General features: G+C 51.3%; 1 protein-coding gene across 1 annotated transcript in view; it reads right to left on the reverse strand.

Moving 5' to 3' along the window:
- Window positions 1–4108: 4108 nt before the first annotated feature.
- Window positions 4109–16112, reverse strand: part of Prkdc (protein kinase, DNA-activated, catalytic subunit) — a 126199-nt gene continuing 114195 nt past the window's right edge. The window contains exons 75-86 of the mRNA XM_048367451.1: window positions 15660–15747; window positions 15418–15561; window positions 12763–12967; window positions 11792–11859; window positions 10760–10980; window positions 10377–10469; window positions 9493–9582; window positions 9059–9130; window positions 8767–8968; window positions 7848–8036; window positions 6772–6911; window positions 4109–4313 (exon numbers count right to left, since the gene is read on the reverse strand). Of these exons, the coding sequence (XP_048223408.1) occupies window positions 4109–4313; window positions 6772–6911; window positions 7848–8036; window positions 8767–8968; window positions 9059–9130; window positions 9493–9582; window positions 10377–10469; window positions 10760–10980; window positions 11792–11859; window positions 12763–12967; window positions 15418–15561; window positions 15660–15747 (1717 nt within the window). The remainder of the gene's footprint in view (window positions 4314–6771; window positions 6912–7847; window positions 8037–8766; window positions 8969–9058; window positions 9131–9492; window positions 9583–10376; window positions 10470–10759; window positions 10981–11791; window positions 11860–12762; window positions 12968–15417; window positions 15562–15659; window positions 15748–16112) is intronic.

A 16112-nucleotide genomic window follows, 5' to 3' on the forward strand; every position in this document is an offset into this window, starting at 1 on the left:
CCGCAGCCGCCGGCAGAGGCGTCCCGCCCCTCCCCTCACCCCTTCCCCTCTCCCCTCGTTGGACAGTTTAGCACCACTGCGTCTCAACAGGCAGGAAGGGAAGGGTTCGCTTCTTGGCCTGCATTTCCCTGGCGGGTCTGTGCAGTTGCGAGCACAGTGCCGTCATGTTTATGGTAAAGCTCTGTCACAAGTTCCTAAATCAACACGCACAAGCCACTCCAACTGTGTGTCTCCCTTTTCAAGCAAGTTTTGACTGCCCAAGTCAGTGATGATTATGCACGACTGTAATGTCATAAAAATATTAAACCTTCCAACCCTTAACACGTAGTTTCTTTCCATTTCGTCAGGTGGTCTTCGTTTTCAGTAGTATCTTAATTTTCAGTGTACCTATCTCTGAATAAACTTTTTATAGACTTTATTCTTGTTTTGACAGTACTGGGGATTGAACTCGGGATGGTGCTTGCTAAACAGACGCTCGGCCCATTAAGTCTAGTCACTCAATCTAACCTGCTCAAGTTCTTATACTGACTCCATAGAACTCGCCATACGATATGATGAATGTGAATCTGTTTAGTTAGACATAATGCGCTTCTTCCCAGCTTTAGTTACTTTTCGCATGACAAGGGTTAAAAACTTACGCACAGAAATGGGGGATAGTTTTTCCCTCCCATCCCCACCCACAAGATGTGTAGTCCATCTTCACCAGTGTCTCATGAGTACCACTGCAGCATTTGTTCACCCTTTGTCCCCCCAAAACTAGAACAGGTATCTAAAACAGCAGACTGTAAAAACCTAAGGTACACGCATGCACGCACGCACACACCCCCCACACCCCCCTTGTACCTGATGTCCTCACTGGTGAATGCTGTGCCATTTAAGGAACTCATCCAGAGAAGGGAAACCTTCCTAAACAGTTCTATAACATCAACACGGCCTTTGCACCAAGCCCAAAGGCAAAAGAAAACTGGACACCAATATCTATAATGGATACTAATCAGTTTTATTGTGCCTGTCCTTGAGCTTGCGCTCAAGACCTGGTGCCGTCTCTGGACGTTTCTGCGCAGGGCTAGCACTCTACTTGAGCTGCAGCTCCACGTCCGGGTTTTGGTGGTTAATTGGAGATGAGAATCACAGAGCCGGCGCCAGCGGCTCGCGCCTGCAATCCCAGCTACTCAGGAGGCTGAGATCTGAAGATCGGGTTTGAAGCCGGCTCTGGCAGGAGAGTCTGTGAGACTCTTAATCTCCAATTAAAACCACAAAACCAGAAGCAGCGCGTGATAGTGTTACCCTGAGTAAAAAAGCTCACAGACAGTGACCCGGGCCCTGCGTTCAAGCCCCGTGACTGGCCAAAAAAAGACTCACGAGACTTTGCCTGCCCAGGCTGGCTTTGAACTGTGATCCTCATGAATAGGTAGGCTTATGGGCATAGCCCCCCCCCCCCCCCCCGCAATAAAACCCCAAACTGAAATGAGCCGCGGATGGCTCCTACACGAGAGGGCCCGTCACCGTGGCCGAGCGGGGTCCGTCACGGCTCAGCGTGCACGCACACACCGCACACCGTGCCAACTGCAGGATGGGACGCAGCGCCAGCCACGCAGCACCCAGGCGCCCTGAGAAAAGAGAACTGGGGGTGGGGGTGGGGGTGCCAGGTCTACAGCGTCCAGAAGAACTAAGTACCCAGGAATAATGCCAACCAAGAAGTCACAGCACCGCGACAGCAAGCTTCTGATTCAGCGCAGGCCCCGCGCCTGCCTTTGCGTGGTGAAGTCTCTCCTGTCAGGAGCCCGTCGCGCGTGACCGCGGCCGGGAGTGCAAGGCGCACAGTGGAAACACCTGAGACCATTAACCCAGAAGCTAGCGTCGACCACCGAGAAGCTCGGCGCGAGCTGTGCTTAGCAGGTACAGGGCCGGCGTGAGGGAAGAAGGCCAAGCGAGAGTGAAGAGCACTCAGCTCAAGTCCCAATATCAGCACGTGTGCACACGCGCGCACACACACACAGAAAAGCCAATGCCTGCATTCTTTGTCTAGTTTCATGAGGTTGGGAAGGGAGGAAGTGCTGTCGGGCGGCGCCACGCTCCCGCTGGGCTGCAGGGCGATTTTCAGGGCAGAGGTCACTACTTACTGGTGGCTGGCAAGGGAGGGCGCGCGCGCAGGGAGGCCGCTCTCAGGGGCGGCTCCGCAGGGCGGCTCCGCAGGCGGCTCAGGGCGGCTCTGGGCCGCGTGGGCGAGAGGCTGGCGAGAGGGCGAGAGCGGGCGCAGTCACACCCGTCCCTATCCACACACCCACACTCACCGCAGCGGGATTCGGAGGCTGGGGCGGATGTGCGTGTAACGTACGTGTTAGCACCCATGTGTTTACAAAGCCAGAGCACAAGCACACCAAACTACAAAAGCAAAAACACAAACACGAGCACCGCAGCCCCCAGTGTGCGGCAAGTGGGCGGCGCTGTGACTCAAAACGGTAGAGCACTAGCCTTGCGCATGGAAGCTCAAGGACAGCATCCAGTCTGTGAGTTCAAATCTCAGGACTGGCACGAGACCAAGCAAAACAAAAAACGGGGTTTGTTATAATGCGGAGCATGAATACAGCCCACATTATCAGGAGCACAAATTACATCTAAAATCGTTGCAGAGTTATGATGATGGAATGAACACGAGTCCAAACAGGCCTGTACTGTTGGTTTGTGTGCTGCAGTGAGGCATCTCCTCAATCATGCAGAGACTGAATTTTCATGTCGTTCCGCGTTGGTTCAATAGGTGCTACTTCATAAGGAGGCAAAATACATTCGACGTGTGTTTACCTCAATCAACTCGGCAGGTGATATAACGAACCATTTTGTAAGACGAACGTCTTAGTCTTAAAACTCCACGAAGGACTGTGTGCTCCATTTGGGATTTTTTTTTTGGGGGGGGGGGGGGCGACGACAGCACTAAGGTTTAAATTTAGGTCCGCGCACCAGCTGGGCTCTTCCCAGCCCTCTCTGCTAGTCATCTGCAAGGCAGGGCCTTCCCGGGCTGCGCCCCCCCCACTTTGTGCTTCCCCGTGCTGATGGGGCTGACAGCAGTCCCGCTGGGCCTGACCCTGAGCGAGGCTCCTGCGATCTCCACCTCCCCGGTAGCTAGCGAGGCTAGAGACGCGAGCCACGACACCTAGCACTGAAACGCGGAGGCGGATCGTTTTCCTTGCGCTGCTGTAGAGTGGATTTAGACCCTAGCATGTGCAGGACGAGAGGTTTGCGGAGCCACAGGCCCCAGAACTAAGCAAATTCCCAAGGTGACTTCTCAAAGCCACAGAAAACCTCCCAAAGGGAAGTTTCCAGACCAAAACCAACCAAAGTCCCGGAGCCAATCTGCAAACAGCTACGGACGCAGCCTGGAGACAGCGCTCTTTCTAGGTTTCACAATCAGCTCTGGCTGCTCCAGATGTTCCAAATAAGGAGTCCGGCTCACGCAAGGAGACCTCTCCTTCTTATCTTCCTCCTCATCCTCTGTGAGGTCTGGAAGATTCGCGACTGCAGCTGTGAATCACAGTCACAAGTGCGCTAAGACCGAGGTTCCTGCCCTCCTCAACTTCCTCTTTGTCAAAACTAGAAAGAGAAAAAAACCAAAAGCCCCAGAGAAAGGCGCGAGCTCGCCTGCTTCTAAACAGAACGCGTTCCTCGGGCTGAGCGTCACGCACAGCTCGTTAGAACGCGCACTCCTCGGGCTGAGCGTCACGCACAGCTCGTTAGAACGCGCGCTCCTCGGGCTGAGCGTCACGCACAGCTGCGCTGGTTCTCAGCGCCGCTCGCCACGCACACAGCGAGTGGCGGAGGCCCGGCTCTCTCCAAGCACCAGGCCGCTGCCCCACCGCTTCATTTCCTGGCCATTTCCTGAAGACTTGGATGAACCTGAACACGGTTCCCTTTATCAGGTTGTTGTAAAATAGGAAACGTTGACGATCAACATTGCTCCACTCGTCGTGATCTTCACTGAAGCCGTGCTACGGATTCTGTCACGAAAACTGGGCGGCTCTGCCAAGCCCGCCTGCTGAGGGCGGGGGCGACAGTCTAGAGCTTTCAATAACGTCTTCAGAGTCAACGCACGGCTTTATTGCCCCCCCCCAACTCACACCCAGGGCTCCCAGCCCTCCCAGGTTCTGCCCAGGATGTTGGGGTCGGTAGCCTGGTCCAGCAGGCACCTGGCTTGCGTCTCCTCCGAGAGTCCGCTGTCGGGCTCCCGGGCACGGACGTCGTGGTCTCTGCTTCCTCGAGCGACGGCCGTGTAGCCCCCGAAGGCGGGCGACTTCTCGTGGCCCAGAAGTAACTCGTCACTGGAAAAGAGAAAACAGCCATGAAGACCCAGCACCTGGACGGCACCTCCTCGCCGCCCGCGCGCAGCCCTCCTCGAGAACCTTCTAGCTCACACCAGGACCTCTCTCTGTGGCTCATAACCTTAAAGTCAAGAGTCGCATTGCAAGGAAATGAAACCCAGGTGACGCCGCTGGCCACAGTCAGTTGCTCGTGCGGACACAGGCTTTCCATTCCTCAGCGACACTCACAAGCAGCGGCTGCGATGGCACCTTCCGTCTTGCTTTTGCCCCTCTCGCGTCTCAGGGCTGGGGAAGGGCCCGGGTGGCCTGAGCCGCCCCTCGCCCTGGGCGGCAGCCGCATTTCACAGCCTCCCACTCACCAGCACGGGGGAGCAGCGGGGGGGCAGCGAGGGGCAGCGGGGGGCAGCGGGGAGCAGCGAGGGGCAGCGGGGAGCAGCGAGGAGCAGCGAGGGGCAGCAGGGAGCAGTGGGGGGCAATGGGGGGCAGGAGGGAGCAGCGGGGAGCTGCTCCTCACCGCCATGCCAGCATCTGCCTTCTCCTTCCTGTGTACTGAGGGGCTAGCTGTGCGCTTTCCTTAGAGAAATGTGTTGATTTTTTAAAAATTGCATTTTCTTTCCTTCTTTCCCTCCACCTCCCTCTCCCTCCCCCGCCCTCCTTTCTCCCCTCCCTCCCTCCCCCGTCTCTCTTCTCTCCTTCCTTCCTTCCTCCTCCGTCTCTCTCCTTCCTTTTTGTGTTAGTCCAGGGTCTTGAACCCAGGGCCTGTACACTGTCCCTGAGCTTCTTTACTCAAGGCAAGCGCTCTTATCAATTGACCACAGCTCTACTCTGGCTTCTTGTTGATTAACTGGAGATAAGAGTCTTACAGATTTTCGTGCCTGGCCGGGCTTTGAACTGTGATCCTCAGATCTCAGCCTCCTGAGTAACTAGGATTACAGGTGTGAGCCAATGCCATCTAGCTGGGTTTTTAGTTACTGATTTGTAAGAGGTCTTAAATATATTCTATATAAAATTCCTTTATCAGACATATGATTAACAGGGCTGGGAATGTGGTAGAGTGCTTGCCTAGCATGCATGAAGCCCTGGGTTCGATTCCTCAGCACCACATACACAGAAAAAGCCAGAAGTGGCGCTGTGGCTCAAGTGGCAGAGTGCTAGCCTTGAGCTAAAGAAGCCAGGGACAGTGCTCAGGCCCTGAGTCCAAGGCCCAGGACTGGCTGGGGGGAAAAAAAAAGCCATGACTTATAAGAATGCTCTCCTAGTCTGCGGCTCTGCACTGCCTCCCTTTGGCAGGGCCCGCTCGCGTGCGGGGCAGCGCCCTCCGCCGCCCACACCCGGCCCTCTTGCTCCTTTCTCGGTGACATCCTGTGAGACACAGAGTGCTGAGCGGATCTGCTTTGTTCTCGCTTCTGGTGTCAAACCTCAGAATGGTAAATGCCACAGCCAAACTCAACGCAGTCAAGATTCATTCCTCTGCTCTTTCCTACTTGTTTTACGGTATTAGCTCTTACATTTGCTCCATTTTGAATTAATTTTATAAATGGCATGAGAGATCCAACTCCATTCTTTTGCCAGCATGCTTTGTCGGAAAGACCTTGGCAGCCAACCACACATGGCCATTGACTCCTACTTTTCTTTGGCCAGTCCTGGGCCTGAGCACTGTCCCTGGCTTCTTCTTGCTCAAGGCTAGCACTCTGCCACTTGAGCCACAGCGCCCCCTCTGGCCGTTTTCTGTCTATGTGGTGCTGGGGAATCGAACCCAGGGCTTCATGAATATGAGGTGAGCACTCTTTGTACTCCTACTTCTTAACTCTTACTTTTCCATTCCCTAAGAACAATCTATATATCTAAGTCTCAAGAAGAAAACAATTAAAACCAAGCGAGAGCGAAGGCACTGTGGGTTTTGGTAGTGCTTGAGCTCAGGACAGGGCCTTGCGCCTGCCAGGCGGGCATGCCTCCAGCCCTCCTCCTGCTCGGCACACTCCAGCCTGGAGCTGGGGCGAGCGCCACCTTTTACTTGTGCTTCCCAGGGCATGGGCTTCTTTGTTGAGAGGAGGCCTCAATCACGTTTTGCCCAGCCTAACTTTACACAGAGGATCCCTCAAGCAAGGCGTCTTGAGTCGCTGGGATTATCGGCATGCACTACTACATACGGCCTTACGAGCACACACTGTGTGAATCACACCTTAGCGCTGTGGCAATGAGGGCCCGATGGGGCAAATGTGCTAGAAAGAAAAGCTGAGAGACAACTGACTGTATTTTGACATCCACCTAAAAACGCACCTTTGTCCTCATGTGGGCACCGGCTATGGCAGACACTGGCCCGGGGCGGGACACGCCGGTGTCCACGCAGCCAGCCCTCCCCCCCACCCCCGTCCGAGCAGCGAGGACGGCCACACCCCCGAGGCCCGAGGCGCTCAGCACGCCGCACACAGTCCCGAGGGAGCGTGTGACCACTCACCACGTAATAACGGCTGGATTGGCACCTGCCAACTTTCTCTTAGCGTAACAGATTTTCTGTCGAGGGTACCAGTTCTTCTCAGTTATATTTATTTCTTCAATCCATGATCCTCCTTTCCTCAGCATTTTTTGCTCAAAATTCTAAGTAAACAGAACATGATTGTTGTCTATGTGTTATAACAACATGCACAAACACATTCATATTGGTTGAATCAAGAAGTAATCTTTGTAAAAGCAGACACTCCAGGTTGGGAACAGCCGGATTCTCGGAGCCCTGCAGCGGAGGTGGCAGGGAGGTGCGTGGGTCCCCCCTCCACAGGGTGACGCCTCTCGGGAAGACCTTGGAGACTCAAGACAGCACTGTCTGCTTTGTTTGCTCAAGGAAGCCTTTTCATCTAGTGCTTTTACACTAAAAGTTGTGTCAGGACTGGGAATGTGGCTTCGTGGTAGAGTGCTTGCCTAGCATGCTTGAAGCTCTGGGTTCGATTCCTCAGCACCACATAAACAGAAAAAGCCAGAAGGGGCGCTGTGGCTCAAGTGGCAGAGTGCTAGCCTTGAGCAAAAGCAGCTCAGGGACAGGGCTCAGGCCCTGAGTTCAAGGCTCAGGACTGGCAAAAAAAAAAAAAGTGTGTCAAGAGAAACATTGGACCGCCACCACGAATGGGTCCATTTTCAGTAAGGAATAAACTCTAGCGAAGCAGCAGTGTTCTTCAAATCAAGTTTTCGCTTTTTAAAGTGCTGATCCTGGGTGATGCCCCTCAACTTCGTTCAAGGCCGGCACTGGACCACGTGGGCCACAGGTCCACATTCAGCTTTTTGTAGTTAACTGGAGATCAGAGGCCCATGAACTGTCCTGCTGGGGCTGGCTTGGAATCACAATCCTCAGATCTCAGCCTCCTGGGTAGCTAGGATGACAGGCGTGAGCCACCAGACCAGTGTTTTATGTTTTTATCTGGATTTCAGACCAAAGGACTCTAAATGTTAATTGTGGGAAATACACCAAAAATAGTAACTGGATGCGTTTTGCCATCCAACAGGAGGTACGGGATCAATCACTGGGACAAAAGCAAAGCCTACTTTCCAGTCAAAGGAGGGCTCCTTCACGAACACGTCCATGGTGTTGGTGAGCAGGTCGGCGTCAGCACGGAAGGCCCGCAACGCGTGCACCATCACACCGTACAAGAGGCCCGTCTCTTTCATCGGTGACATCAGGGAGAGAAACTGGCGTGTGAGACGGAAAGGCATCAACTCAGGAACCGGGAGAAACTAAATAAAAGGAAAAACAGACACGAAAGAGGTAGACCACGCGAGTCTCAAGGTAACAGGCAAGAACAAACAGGTTTCCCAAGATCGTTACTCTCAGCGAGACTACCAAGTCCACGACTTCTCTTTCCTATCAGTCATGGGCTTCAACGCAGCAGGGCTGGGGCGCTGGCCCTGAGCTTCAGTGCTCGAGGCCAGCCTCTACCACCTGGGCCACAATGCCCTTTCCAGTTTCCTGGGGGTTAACCGGAGCGTCTCATGGGCTTGCCCGCCCGGGCTGGCTTCGCACTGCAATCCTTCCATCCCAGCCCCCCAGTCGCTGGGACTACAGACATGAGCCACCAGTGCCGGGGACTCTGCTTAACCTCAACTCCCCAGCCTGGCCACGATCTCATCCTGTAATCCCAGCCGCTCGAAAGGCTGAGCTCCAAGCCAGCCCAGGCAGAGGAGTCCCCGAGAGCACATCTCCAGACAGCCAGCGGAAAGCCAGGCGGGGCCATGACTCAGGGGGTAGAGCACAGGCTGAGCAAGCACTGGGCTCCGATTTCAGACTCAGGTGTACACACGCACACCATGTGCTGCCTCTCACCTGACTGTCTAAACAAGCCCCAAGTGAGTTTCCTTCCTTCAAAAATGTCAACTTTAATGACCACGACAGAAACCAGCCTTGAAAACCGTCCCCCTCTGGAGGGTGTCACGCGAGGGCTGTAAGCTAACGGGAGTTGAGGCGTACCTGCGTAGCCGACCCGAAGGCGTGGCCAAAGTCGATGCCGATCACGCCCCCCGTGTCCGTGGCCACCATGAAGTTGTTCAGGTGCCGGTCTCCGATGCCGAGGAGCCAGTGGCTGACGCACAGCAGCGCGTGGGAGCTGGCGAAGTGGGAGCGCAGGGCCAGGAACGCCTCGGGGCCCGTGCTCATCCTCACGAAGGCCCGCCTGCGGACACCGTGCCCGTCACCATCCCCGCCCCGGGTCCCCGCCCCGCCCGGCCAGCCACCAGCGCAGGGGAGGGACCGGGACGCTCACCTCAGCAGGTCGGCGGGCACCTGGCTCTCCCGCTTTCTGAAGGCCGTGACCGTTTCCGTGCGATTAGCGCTCCTAGGAGGTCACAACCGGAACACAGCTCGTTACACTTGCACGTTAAGCGAGCGGCGTCCACGCGTGCTCCACCCCATGTGCGAAGGGCCTGCCTGCCCGGGCGTCCACGAGCGCCACCCCAGCTGGAAAGGGGCCGCCTTCCCGGGCGTCCATGCGTGCTCCACCCCATGTGCGAAGGGCCCGCCTTCCCGAGCCCCTTGGACAGCGGGGTCGCAGGCACGTGCCGCCAAGCCCAGCTCGAATCTCAACTCGACTTTAAGGATCTCCGAGACAAACATCCTAGGACGCGAGAGCGTGCAGCGGTGTCATTGTGAGAACGAACAGAACGACAAATGCCAAACGCCCCTCGAGGCCGCGCTCACCTGAACACCTGCATATAGGCGCCAACATCATGTTTCCCTGACATTTTTGTCAGCCAATCTTTATATTCAAAAATGGGTGCTTTGGGACCACTAACAAGAAGAAAAAGGGTACAGAATTAGAGCGATAGCATCCTATGATTTCTTTTAAGGTGAAAATCACCAAGAATTTGTTGAGAAACAGTGAAGAGTCAGGGAAAAATAAATACAACTTGTCATACTGATCTCCCATTTCTTACACAGAATAAGATGAAGCCAACACCAGTTCCTGTCACCTAGGCCTGAACGCTAGCATATCATGTAACAAAGGACCGCGACCACGCGGACGGCCACACACAGCGCCCGGGAGCAGGCCGTGGAGTGGAAAATGAACCTTCACAGGCTGCGGTGAGAGTCAATGAGTTCACGCGTTAGGAACTGAAGCTACGATCTGGAACCCGGGAGATGACAGCCCGTTAACTCTTGATCTTATCATTAATGAATACTGTCAAGGCTGTACACCATGAAATCATCCCAATACTCCGTTCTAGTAAACATTCACTCTGTTCACCTCACCAGAGGCAAACACAGCCCAGGCCAGGGGAGTTTTGAGAGCAGAATCACAAGGCGTCCCGGGCGCGGCTGGAAATGGTCGCGCAGACACCAGTCCTGCGTGCCAGCTGACAGAGGAGCACCCAGGGGATGTGGGGGGAGGGCAGGAGCACCCAGGGGATGTGTGGGGAGGCGGGATGGAGGGCGGGAGCACCCAGGGGATATGGGGGGAGGGCAGGAGCACCCAGGGGATGTGTGGGGAGGCGGGCTGGGGGGCGGGAGCACCCAGGGGATGTGGAGGAGGAGGCGGGCTGGGCTGGAGGGCAGGAGCACGGAGCGCGGGCAGCGTCCAGTACCTGGTGTAGGCCGCTCTCTCCCCGGGTGACATGCTGGTGAGAAGCAGCTCCTTCAGGGTCACGGTGTTTTCAATCCACTCAATGACTCCTAATCTGGAAAGCAAAGCGCACTGTTTCTGGGTAACCGCAGAGCTGCGCGCGGTCTCTTGGCTGGAGCCTGACGGGAGCAGCTGTCTGTCGGGTGGTTCTCCGCATCCTCTGGGTGGAGGTCCCGCAGCCTGGGACGCCAAAACCCGGCCCGCGTTCCCGCCTGCAGGATACGGCACTGGCGGCCCTGCCTGCCAACCCTGACGGGGCCGACAGGCAGCCCCAGGACCACGGCCGGCGCCTCTCTCTTCCTCCCCCTCGCTCCGTGCATATCCCCCCTCCCCCCCCGTGCACACCTGGAGGTCATGGGCACGACGCGGTAGGTGTGCAAGCGCAGGCTCCTCTGGCTGCAGGCGGCGTCGCGGGCGAGGACGCCGTTCATGACCTGGCAGAGCTGCTGGACGCGCTGGTCCTGGCGCAGGTCCTCGCCGCCCTTCACCAGGAGAGGGTGCTCCCGCGCGTCATGGCCGCGGACGACCAGGCGCTTGGGCTTGCGCAGGGAGGCCATCACGCTCACCTTCAAACCATCAAGACACTGCTCGAGGGGTTTCTTGGTTGTTGCTGTGGCTTTTTTTTTTTTTTGGCCAGTCCTGGGCCTTGGACTCAGGGCCTGAGCACTGACCCTGGCTTCCTTTTGCTCAAGGCTAGCACTCTGCCACTTGAGCCACAGCGCCACTTCTGGCCATTTTCTGTGTACGTGGTGCTGGGGAATCGAACCCAGGGCTTCGAACCTAGGCGAGCACCCTACCACTAAGCCACATTCCCAGCCCCTGCTGTTGCTTTTTTTAAACAAGAAAGAGAGAGAGAGAAGGAAGGAGGGAGGGAGGGAAGAAGTCTCACTTATGGAAATCTCTGGACAGTGAAAACTTGGAAATTCACTTTTAGGACATAATACCTCCCAACATGCATACTATCATTCCAACTTTATTTTGGGCTTGTTTCTTTTTATATTGCATTTTCTTTCCACTTCTGGCTTTTTTCCCCCCTCTATACATATGGTGCTGAGGGGCTTCATGTATACGAGGCAAGCACTCTACCATTAGGCCACATTCCCAGCCCCTGTATTGCATTTTCTAGACTCAATTTACATTTATTACAGAAGAGACTAATGATTAAATCTTATAATGGATACATACAACTTATTATTTGAATCTACTACAGCCTTAAACATGATTGATGTTGACCCACTGGCAACATCATTATAAGTAAGAAATTTAGTCAGCAATAGAGAAAAAAGTGCCATAAAATCTGAGACCAGCGTAGGACGAATCGCACATTCTCACATTTACATTAACACAACGAGGGTGCTCACAAATGCTCACACATACCCGCTCGTCGAACCCAGAGATCCGCACATGGTATTCAGGCAATGGTTTTCCCTGGCCGTCGTACTGACCTAAAAGAAACCACACAGCCTTGCTCACGTACAGCTCGGAACAGAGCCCGCATGTTTTAAAGCACATCTGTTGATCCAATAAAAATGTTCTTTGGATATGATCAATTTAAGACTCAAAGTGTTCATTTAAAGAAAATGCACTCAGAATATCTCCATTCAGCCAATTAATGGAAGATCGTTTCCTATTCCAATCAGACACATTTCCAGCAAAAAATATACCACACTGACCTAGAACACAGCATTATCTCAAAAAGGGTCTACACATTAGAAAACTTATAGGTGAATGTCTTCCTTGAAATCGACAGAAAGCAACTGCATGCTTGTCAATAAAAACATACTTTTTCATATATTTGCCAGAATGAGCCAGATGAATACATTTTCCCCCCTTTGGAAAATTCCAGGGCAAAGAACACGGAATAGACACGTTTCTCCTGAAAATAATTACACCTTGTTCCCACCTGGCCAACCTGCTGTGTGACTCCACCCCCAAGGCACAATCCAGCTCCTCTGGGTAGGTCATTTAACCACCAACTAGTCCCTTTAAAGGGGGTCAGCTGGTGCCTGAAGTGACCTGTTTCTGTACTCTATTTCTGAAGAAAAAGGAGCAAAGCAGGACATGCTTGGAAGAAATCTATAGTTCGGGATAACCATTTTACTAAATAAAAATCTCAATCACAATTAGGGATATAAAAAACCAACAACTCTCATTGCCTTAGCCATGTGGTAAGGTGTACAAATGCGCAATAATTAAGTATTTTCCTAAAAATTAAAAGTATAATAATTTATTTAAAGGGAACTGACATGACCTGAGCTTCACTGTTTGGAAGCAAAGGGTTCTTGCACAGTATAGCATACCACTGCTTTGCATAGAATTCGGTTTTGTTACACCGGTGGTAAACCTACCAGGAATCTCCAGCTCATTTCTCAGAAACTCCACTTTGAACTCGCTCATCCATGGCGAGTATTCTTTCAGATTTCCAGGTGGCTTCGAGTGTTGCCTCATTTTTGCAAGCAGTGAGTCAGTAATGGCATTGAAGTCACAGAGCTTCATTCTGGAGAGCTTAGAACCGCTGTTCCCAAAGTGTTTATCAAATTCTTTCCCAAAAGCCTGAAACACACAATAAATTACTATAAAGATTAATAATGTTCAGCTGGAACTTTGGAAAAACTTCTATCCTTACAAACTTTCCTAATAAACAAGTACCCAATTATACACATTTCTTCTTTTTTATTATAGTTTCACCTTCCTTGAACATTTCAATACTCTAACAAATCTTTTGTTTGTTACATGTCTTCCTTTAAAAAGATTATAGCTAGAATGGCTGGTAGTTATAATATAATTTTAAAAACTTCTTCGTGCTTTTGTCTAGTTCTGTGTTTACATCATTATGATGACATGAATAACTAGGAGCAAAGTTAAAAGCAAAATTAAAAAAGTAATTCAATAACAATTAATAGCTCACATATTTTTCTTTTGAGGAGGAAAACATAAAATTGCTATTGTCCTTAGAATGGGTCTTTGGAAACATTAGTCTGAATCAAAACAGTTTGAATCATATAAGAGCTATAAATAAACATTATTTAGAAAAAATTATAACTATAAAAATATAGAAGCAGGGCTGGGGATACGGCCTAGTGGCAAGAGTGCCTGCCTCATATACATGAGGCCCTCAGTTCGATTCCCCAGCACCACATATACAGAAAATGGCCAGAAGTGGCGCTGTGGCTCAAGTGGCAGAGTGCTAACCTTGAGCAAAAGGAAGCCAGGGACAGTGCTCAGGCCCTGAGTCCAAGGCCCAGGACTGGCAAAAAAAAAAAAAAAAAAAATAGAAGCAATATCTTGGAATGTAAAAATTCTTTGTATCATACCTATTTAAATAATCTTGATATTAAGATTTTTAAAAGTCTTAGGAGCTATCAAGATATACCTGAACAGCATTAATTTAAAACCTTTTTAGCTGGGCAGTAGTGGTTCACACCTGTCATCCTAGCTACTCAGGAAGCTGAGATCTAAGGTTCAAGCTACAAAGCCAGTCCAGCCAGCAAAGTCTGTGAGACTCTTATTTCCAATTAACCACCAAAAACCTGGAAGCAGAGCTGTGGCTCAAGTAGTAGAACAAAAAATGCTAAGGGACAGTGCCCAGACCCTGAGTTCTTCAAGCCCTAGCACCTGCACCCCCCAAAAAAAATCTTTAACTAATGCAGAACCAATTCTACAACATAAACCTGGTCATCATGAAATACATTATTTCACTATTTCTAAACTCCATTAGTTTCTAATACAAATTAGTACCTCAGGTAATTACAACTCCCGTTGTTTATTCAAGGATCTACAGCATACAACAGGATGTGAAGTAAACTACTCAGTTTGTGTGGTATTACCTGCACTTTTAAAATGTCTACCTGGTCATATTAGGTCCTGATTGTTCCTGTGTTCATGTCTTTAACTCAAACTACACTAAGTGGAAATGACCCACCCCAAATGACCCACTTAGCAAAATTATCCCATTCAACCAGGTACCAGTGGCTCATGGCCATAATCCTAGCTACTCCTGAGGCTGAGATCTGAGAACCACGGTTTGAGGCCAGCTGGGGCAAGAAAGCCCTTGAGAGTCTTATGTCTAACCATCAAAAAACACTGGTAGTGGAGATGTAGCTCAAGAGATGTAGCTCAGACCCTCAGGGACAGTGTCTAGCCCAGGCATACCACTCCCTAGTCTCGATCTCAGGCCTGGGTTATTCACAAAAAACACAATCACGAAGCTCCTCTTCTGTCTTGTAAGATGGTGGGCTGAAGAATTGCTGCCAACCTGAATGCCAGGACTTCTCCTTCGTGCCCTTAACCTTCTTCATGTTTAACGAATAGCTGCCAGCTTGACAAAGACGGGGAGGGAAAAGTCCGTGTGAATGAATGGTGAAAACAAGGCATATGGAAGGTGCTCTGGACCACTGGGAGGAAGAAGGCCAGGGAAGACCCTGAAGAGGAGAGGATGCTGGAGTCCGTGTAGGGAAAGGAATCACAGCAAGCTCACTGCAAGCTCCACTAGCTCCAGGACTCCCTCCAAACACAAGGGGTTTCCTTCCAACGCTAGAGCAGTTCTGAAAATCAATTTCCTTTACTACACTATCCTGTGCGCAGATTTCTTTAAGTGGCTGTCATGTGACGCCTGGCCTCAGGAATGGAGTCTGTCTTTGTATCTCCAAGTACAGCGTATTTCCTGTGTCAGAGCGCTGCTTGGGAATATTAATAATTAACTCAAGTAAGATCAAAATATTTTCTTGATCCCGTCTCTAAATCATCTGAAGAATTAAAAATATCAAGCTACGTAAGCTTCAGACCTCAGAATGTGCAAGTACAAGTTGGCGTACTGACCCATCCCGCCGCCATCTGAACTGAAGGCGTCCTGGCGGCACCTCGCACCAAGTACCAGACAGGTGTAAAGCAAGTTCGTAAATCCAACAGACATTCCAAAGCCAGAGCTGTCAGCCAGCCACCGGGCATGAGCAGATTTCCCCAGTGCCCGTTCTGCAACCAGAGCAGGTGTGTTCCCGCCTCACCTGAACGAACCTCCTTCTGAAGGGCCCGAGGCCTGGGGACTTCGCGTTGCCCAACGCTGCATGCATCCTTTCATAAAGCTTTTCAATGTTTTTTTGATTTACATGCATTTTTCCTAATTCGTCTTTCATATCAGCAACCCAGTCCTGTGTGAAAAGAAGAGAAAGGAAAAATGATCAAGAATCAGGCCAGGCTGCAAGTGAGCTTTAAATCTGCTTTTATGTATCAAAACATGTTTTCTTACCTTAAAGAGCAAATCAGGATTAGAGAGCTGTTCTAAAGCATTAATAAAATCTTGAATCACTCCTCCTTGATCTAACTTACTTTTGATCCTATAAAAAAATTGGACAGACTAGGCAATCAAACACCTTCAAAGATCAAGACATATACAGATATTATTTATACAATATGTAATAACTACTGAACAGCTCCATAAAATCACACACAAGTATATGTATCTCATTTAGTCTGCCTGACCCAACAGATGATCTAAGATCACAATCCTGATCATAGGATCACTGAGATGAAATCTGTTTTTAAAAGGAAAGAAATGCTCTAACAAGTACTACACAAAACAAGATACCTTCAACAGATGTCTAAAGTCTTCTATGCTTTGCAGAGAGGTCAGGGCTATTGGTTTCTGCAGGTTTGCTTTTACCACACACCTTTCTTATACCCTGTAGTATGAAGATAACTC

This window comes from Perognathus longimembris, chromosome 18 (assembly GCF_023159225.1).
Source record: "Perognathus longimembris pacificus isolate PPM17 chromosome 18, ASM2315922v1, whole genome shotgun sequence".
NCBI lineage: Eukaryota > Metazoa > Chordata > Mammalia > Rodentia > Heteromyidae > Perognathus > Perognathus longimembris.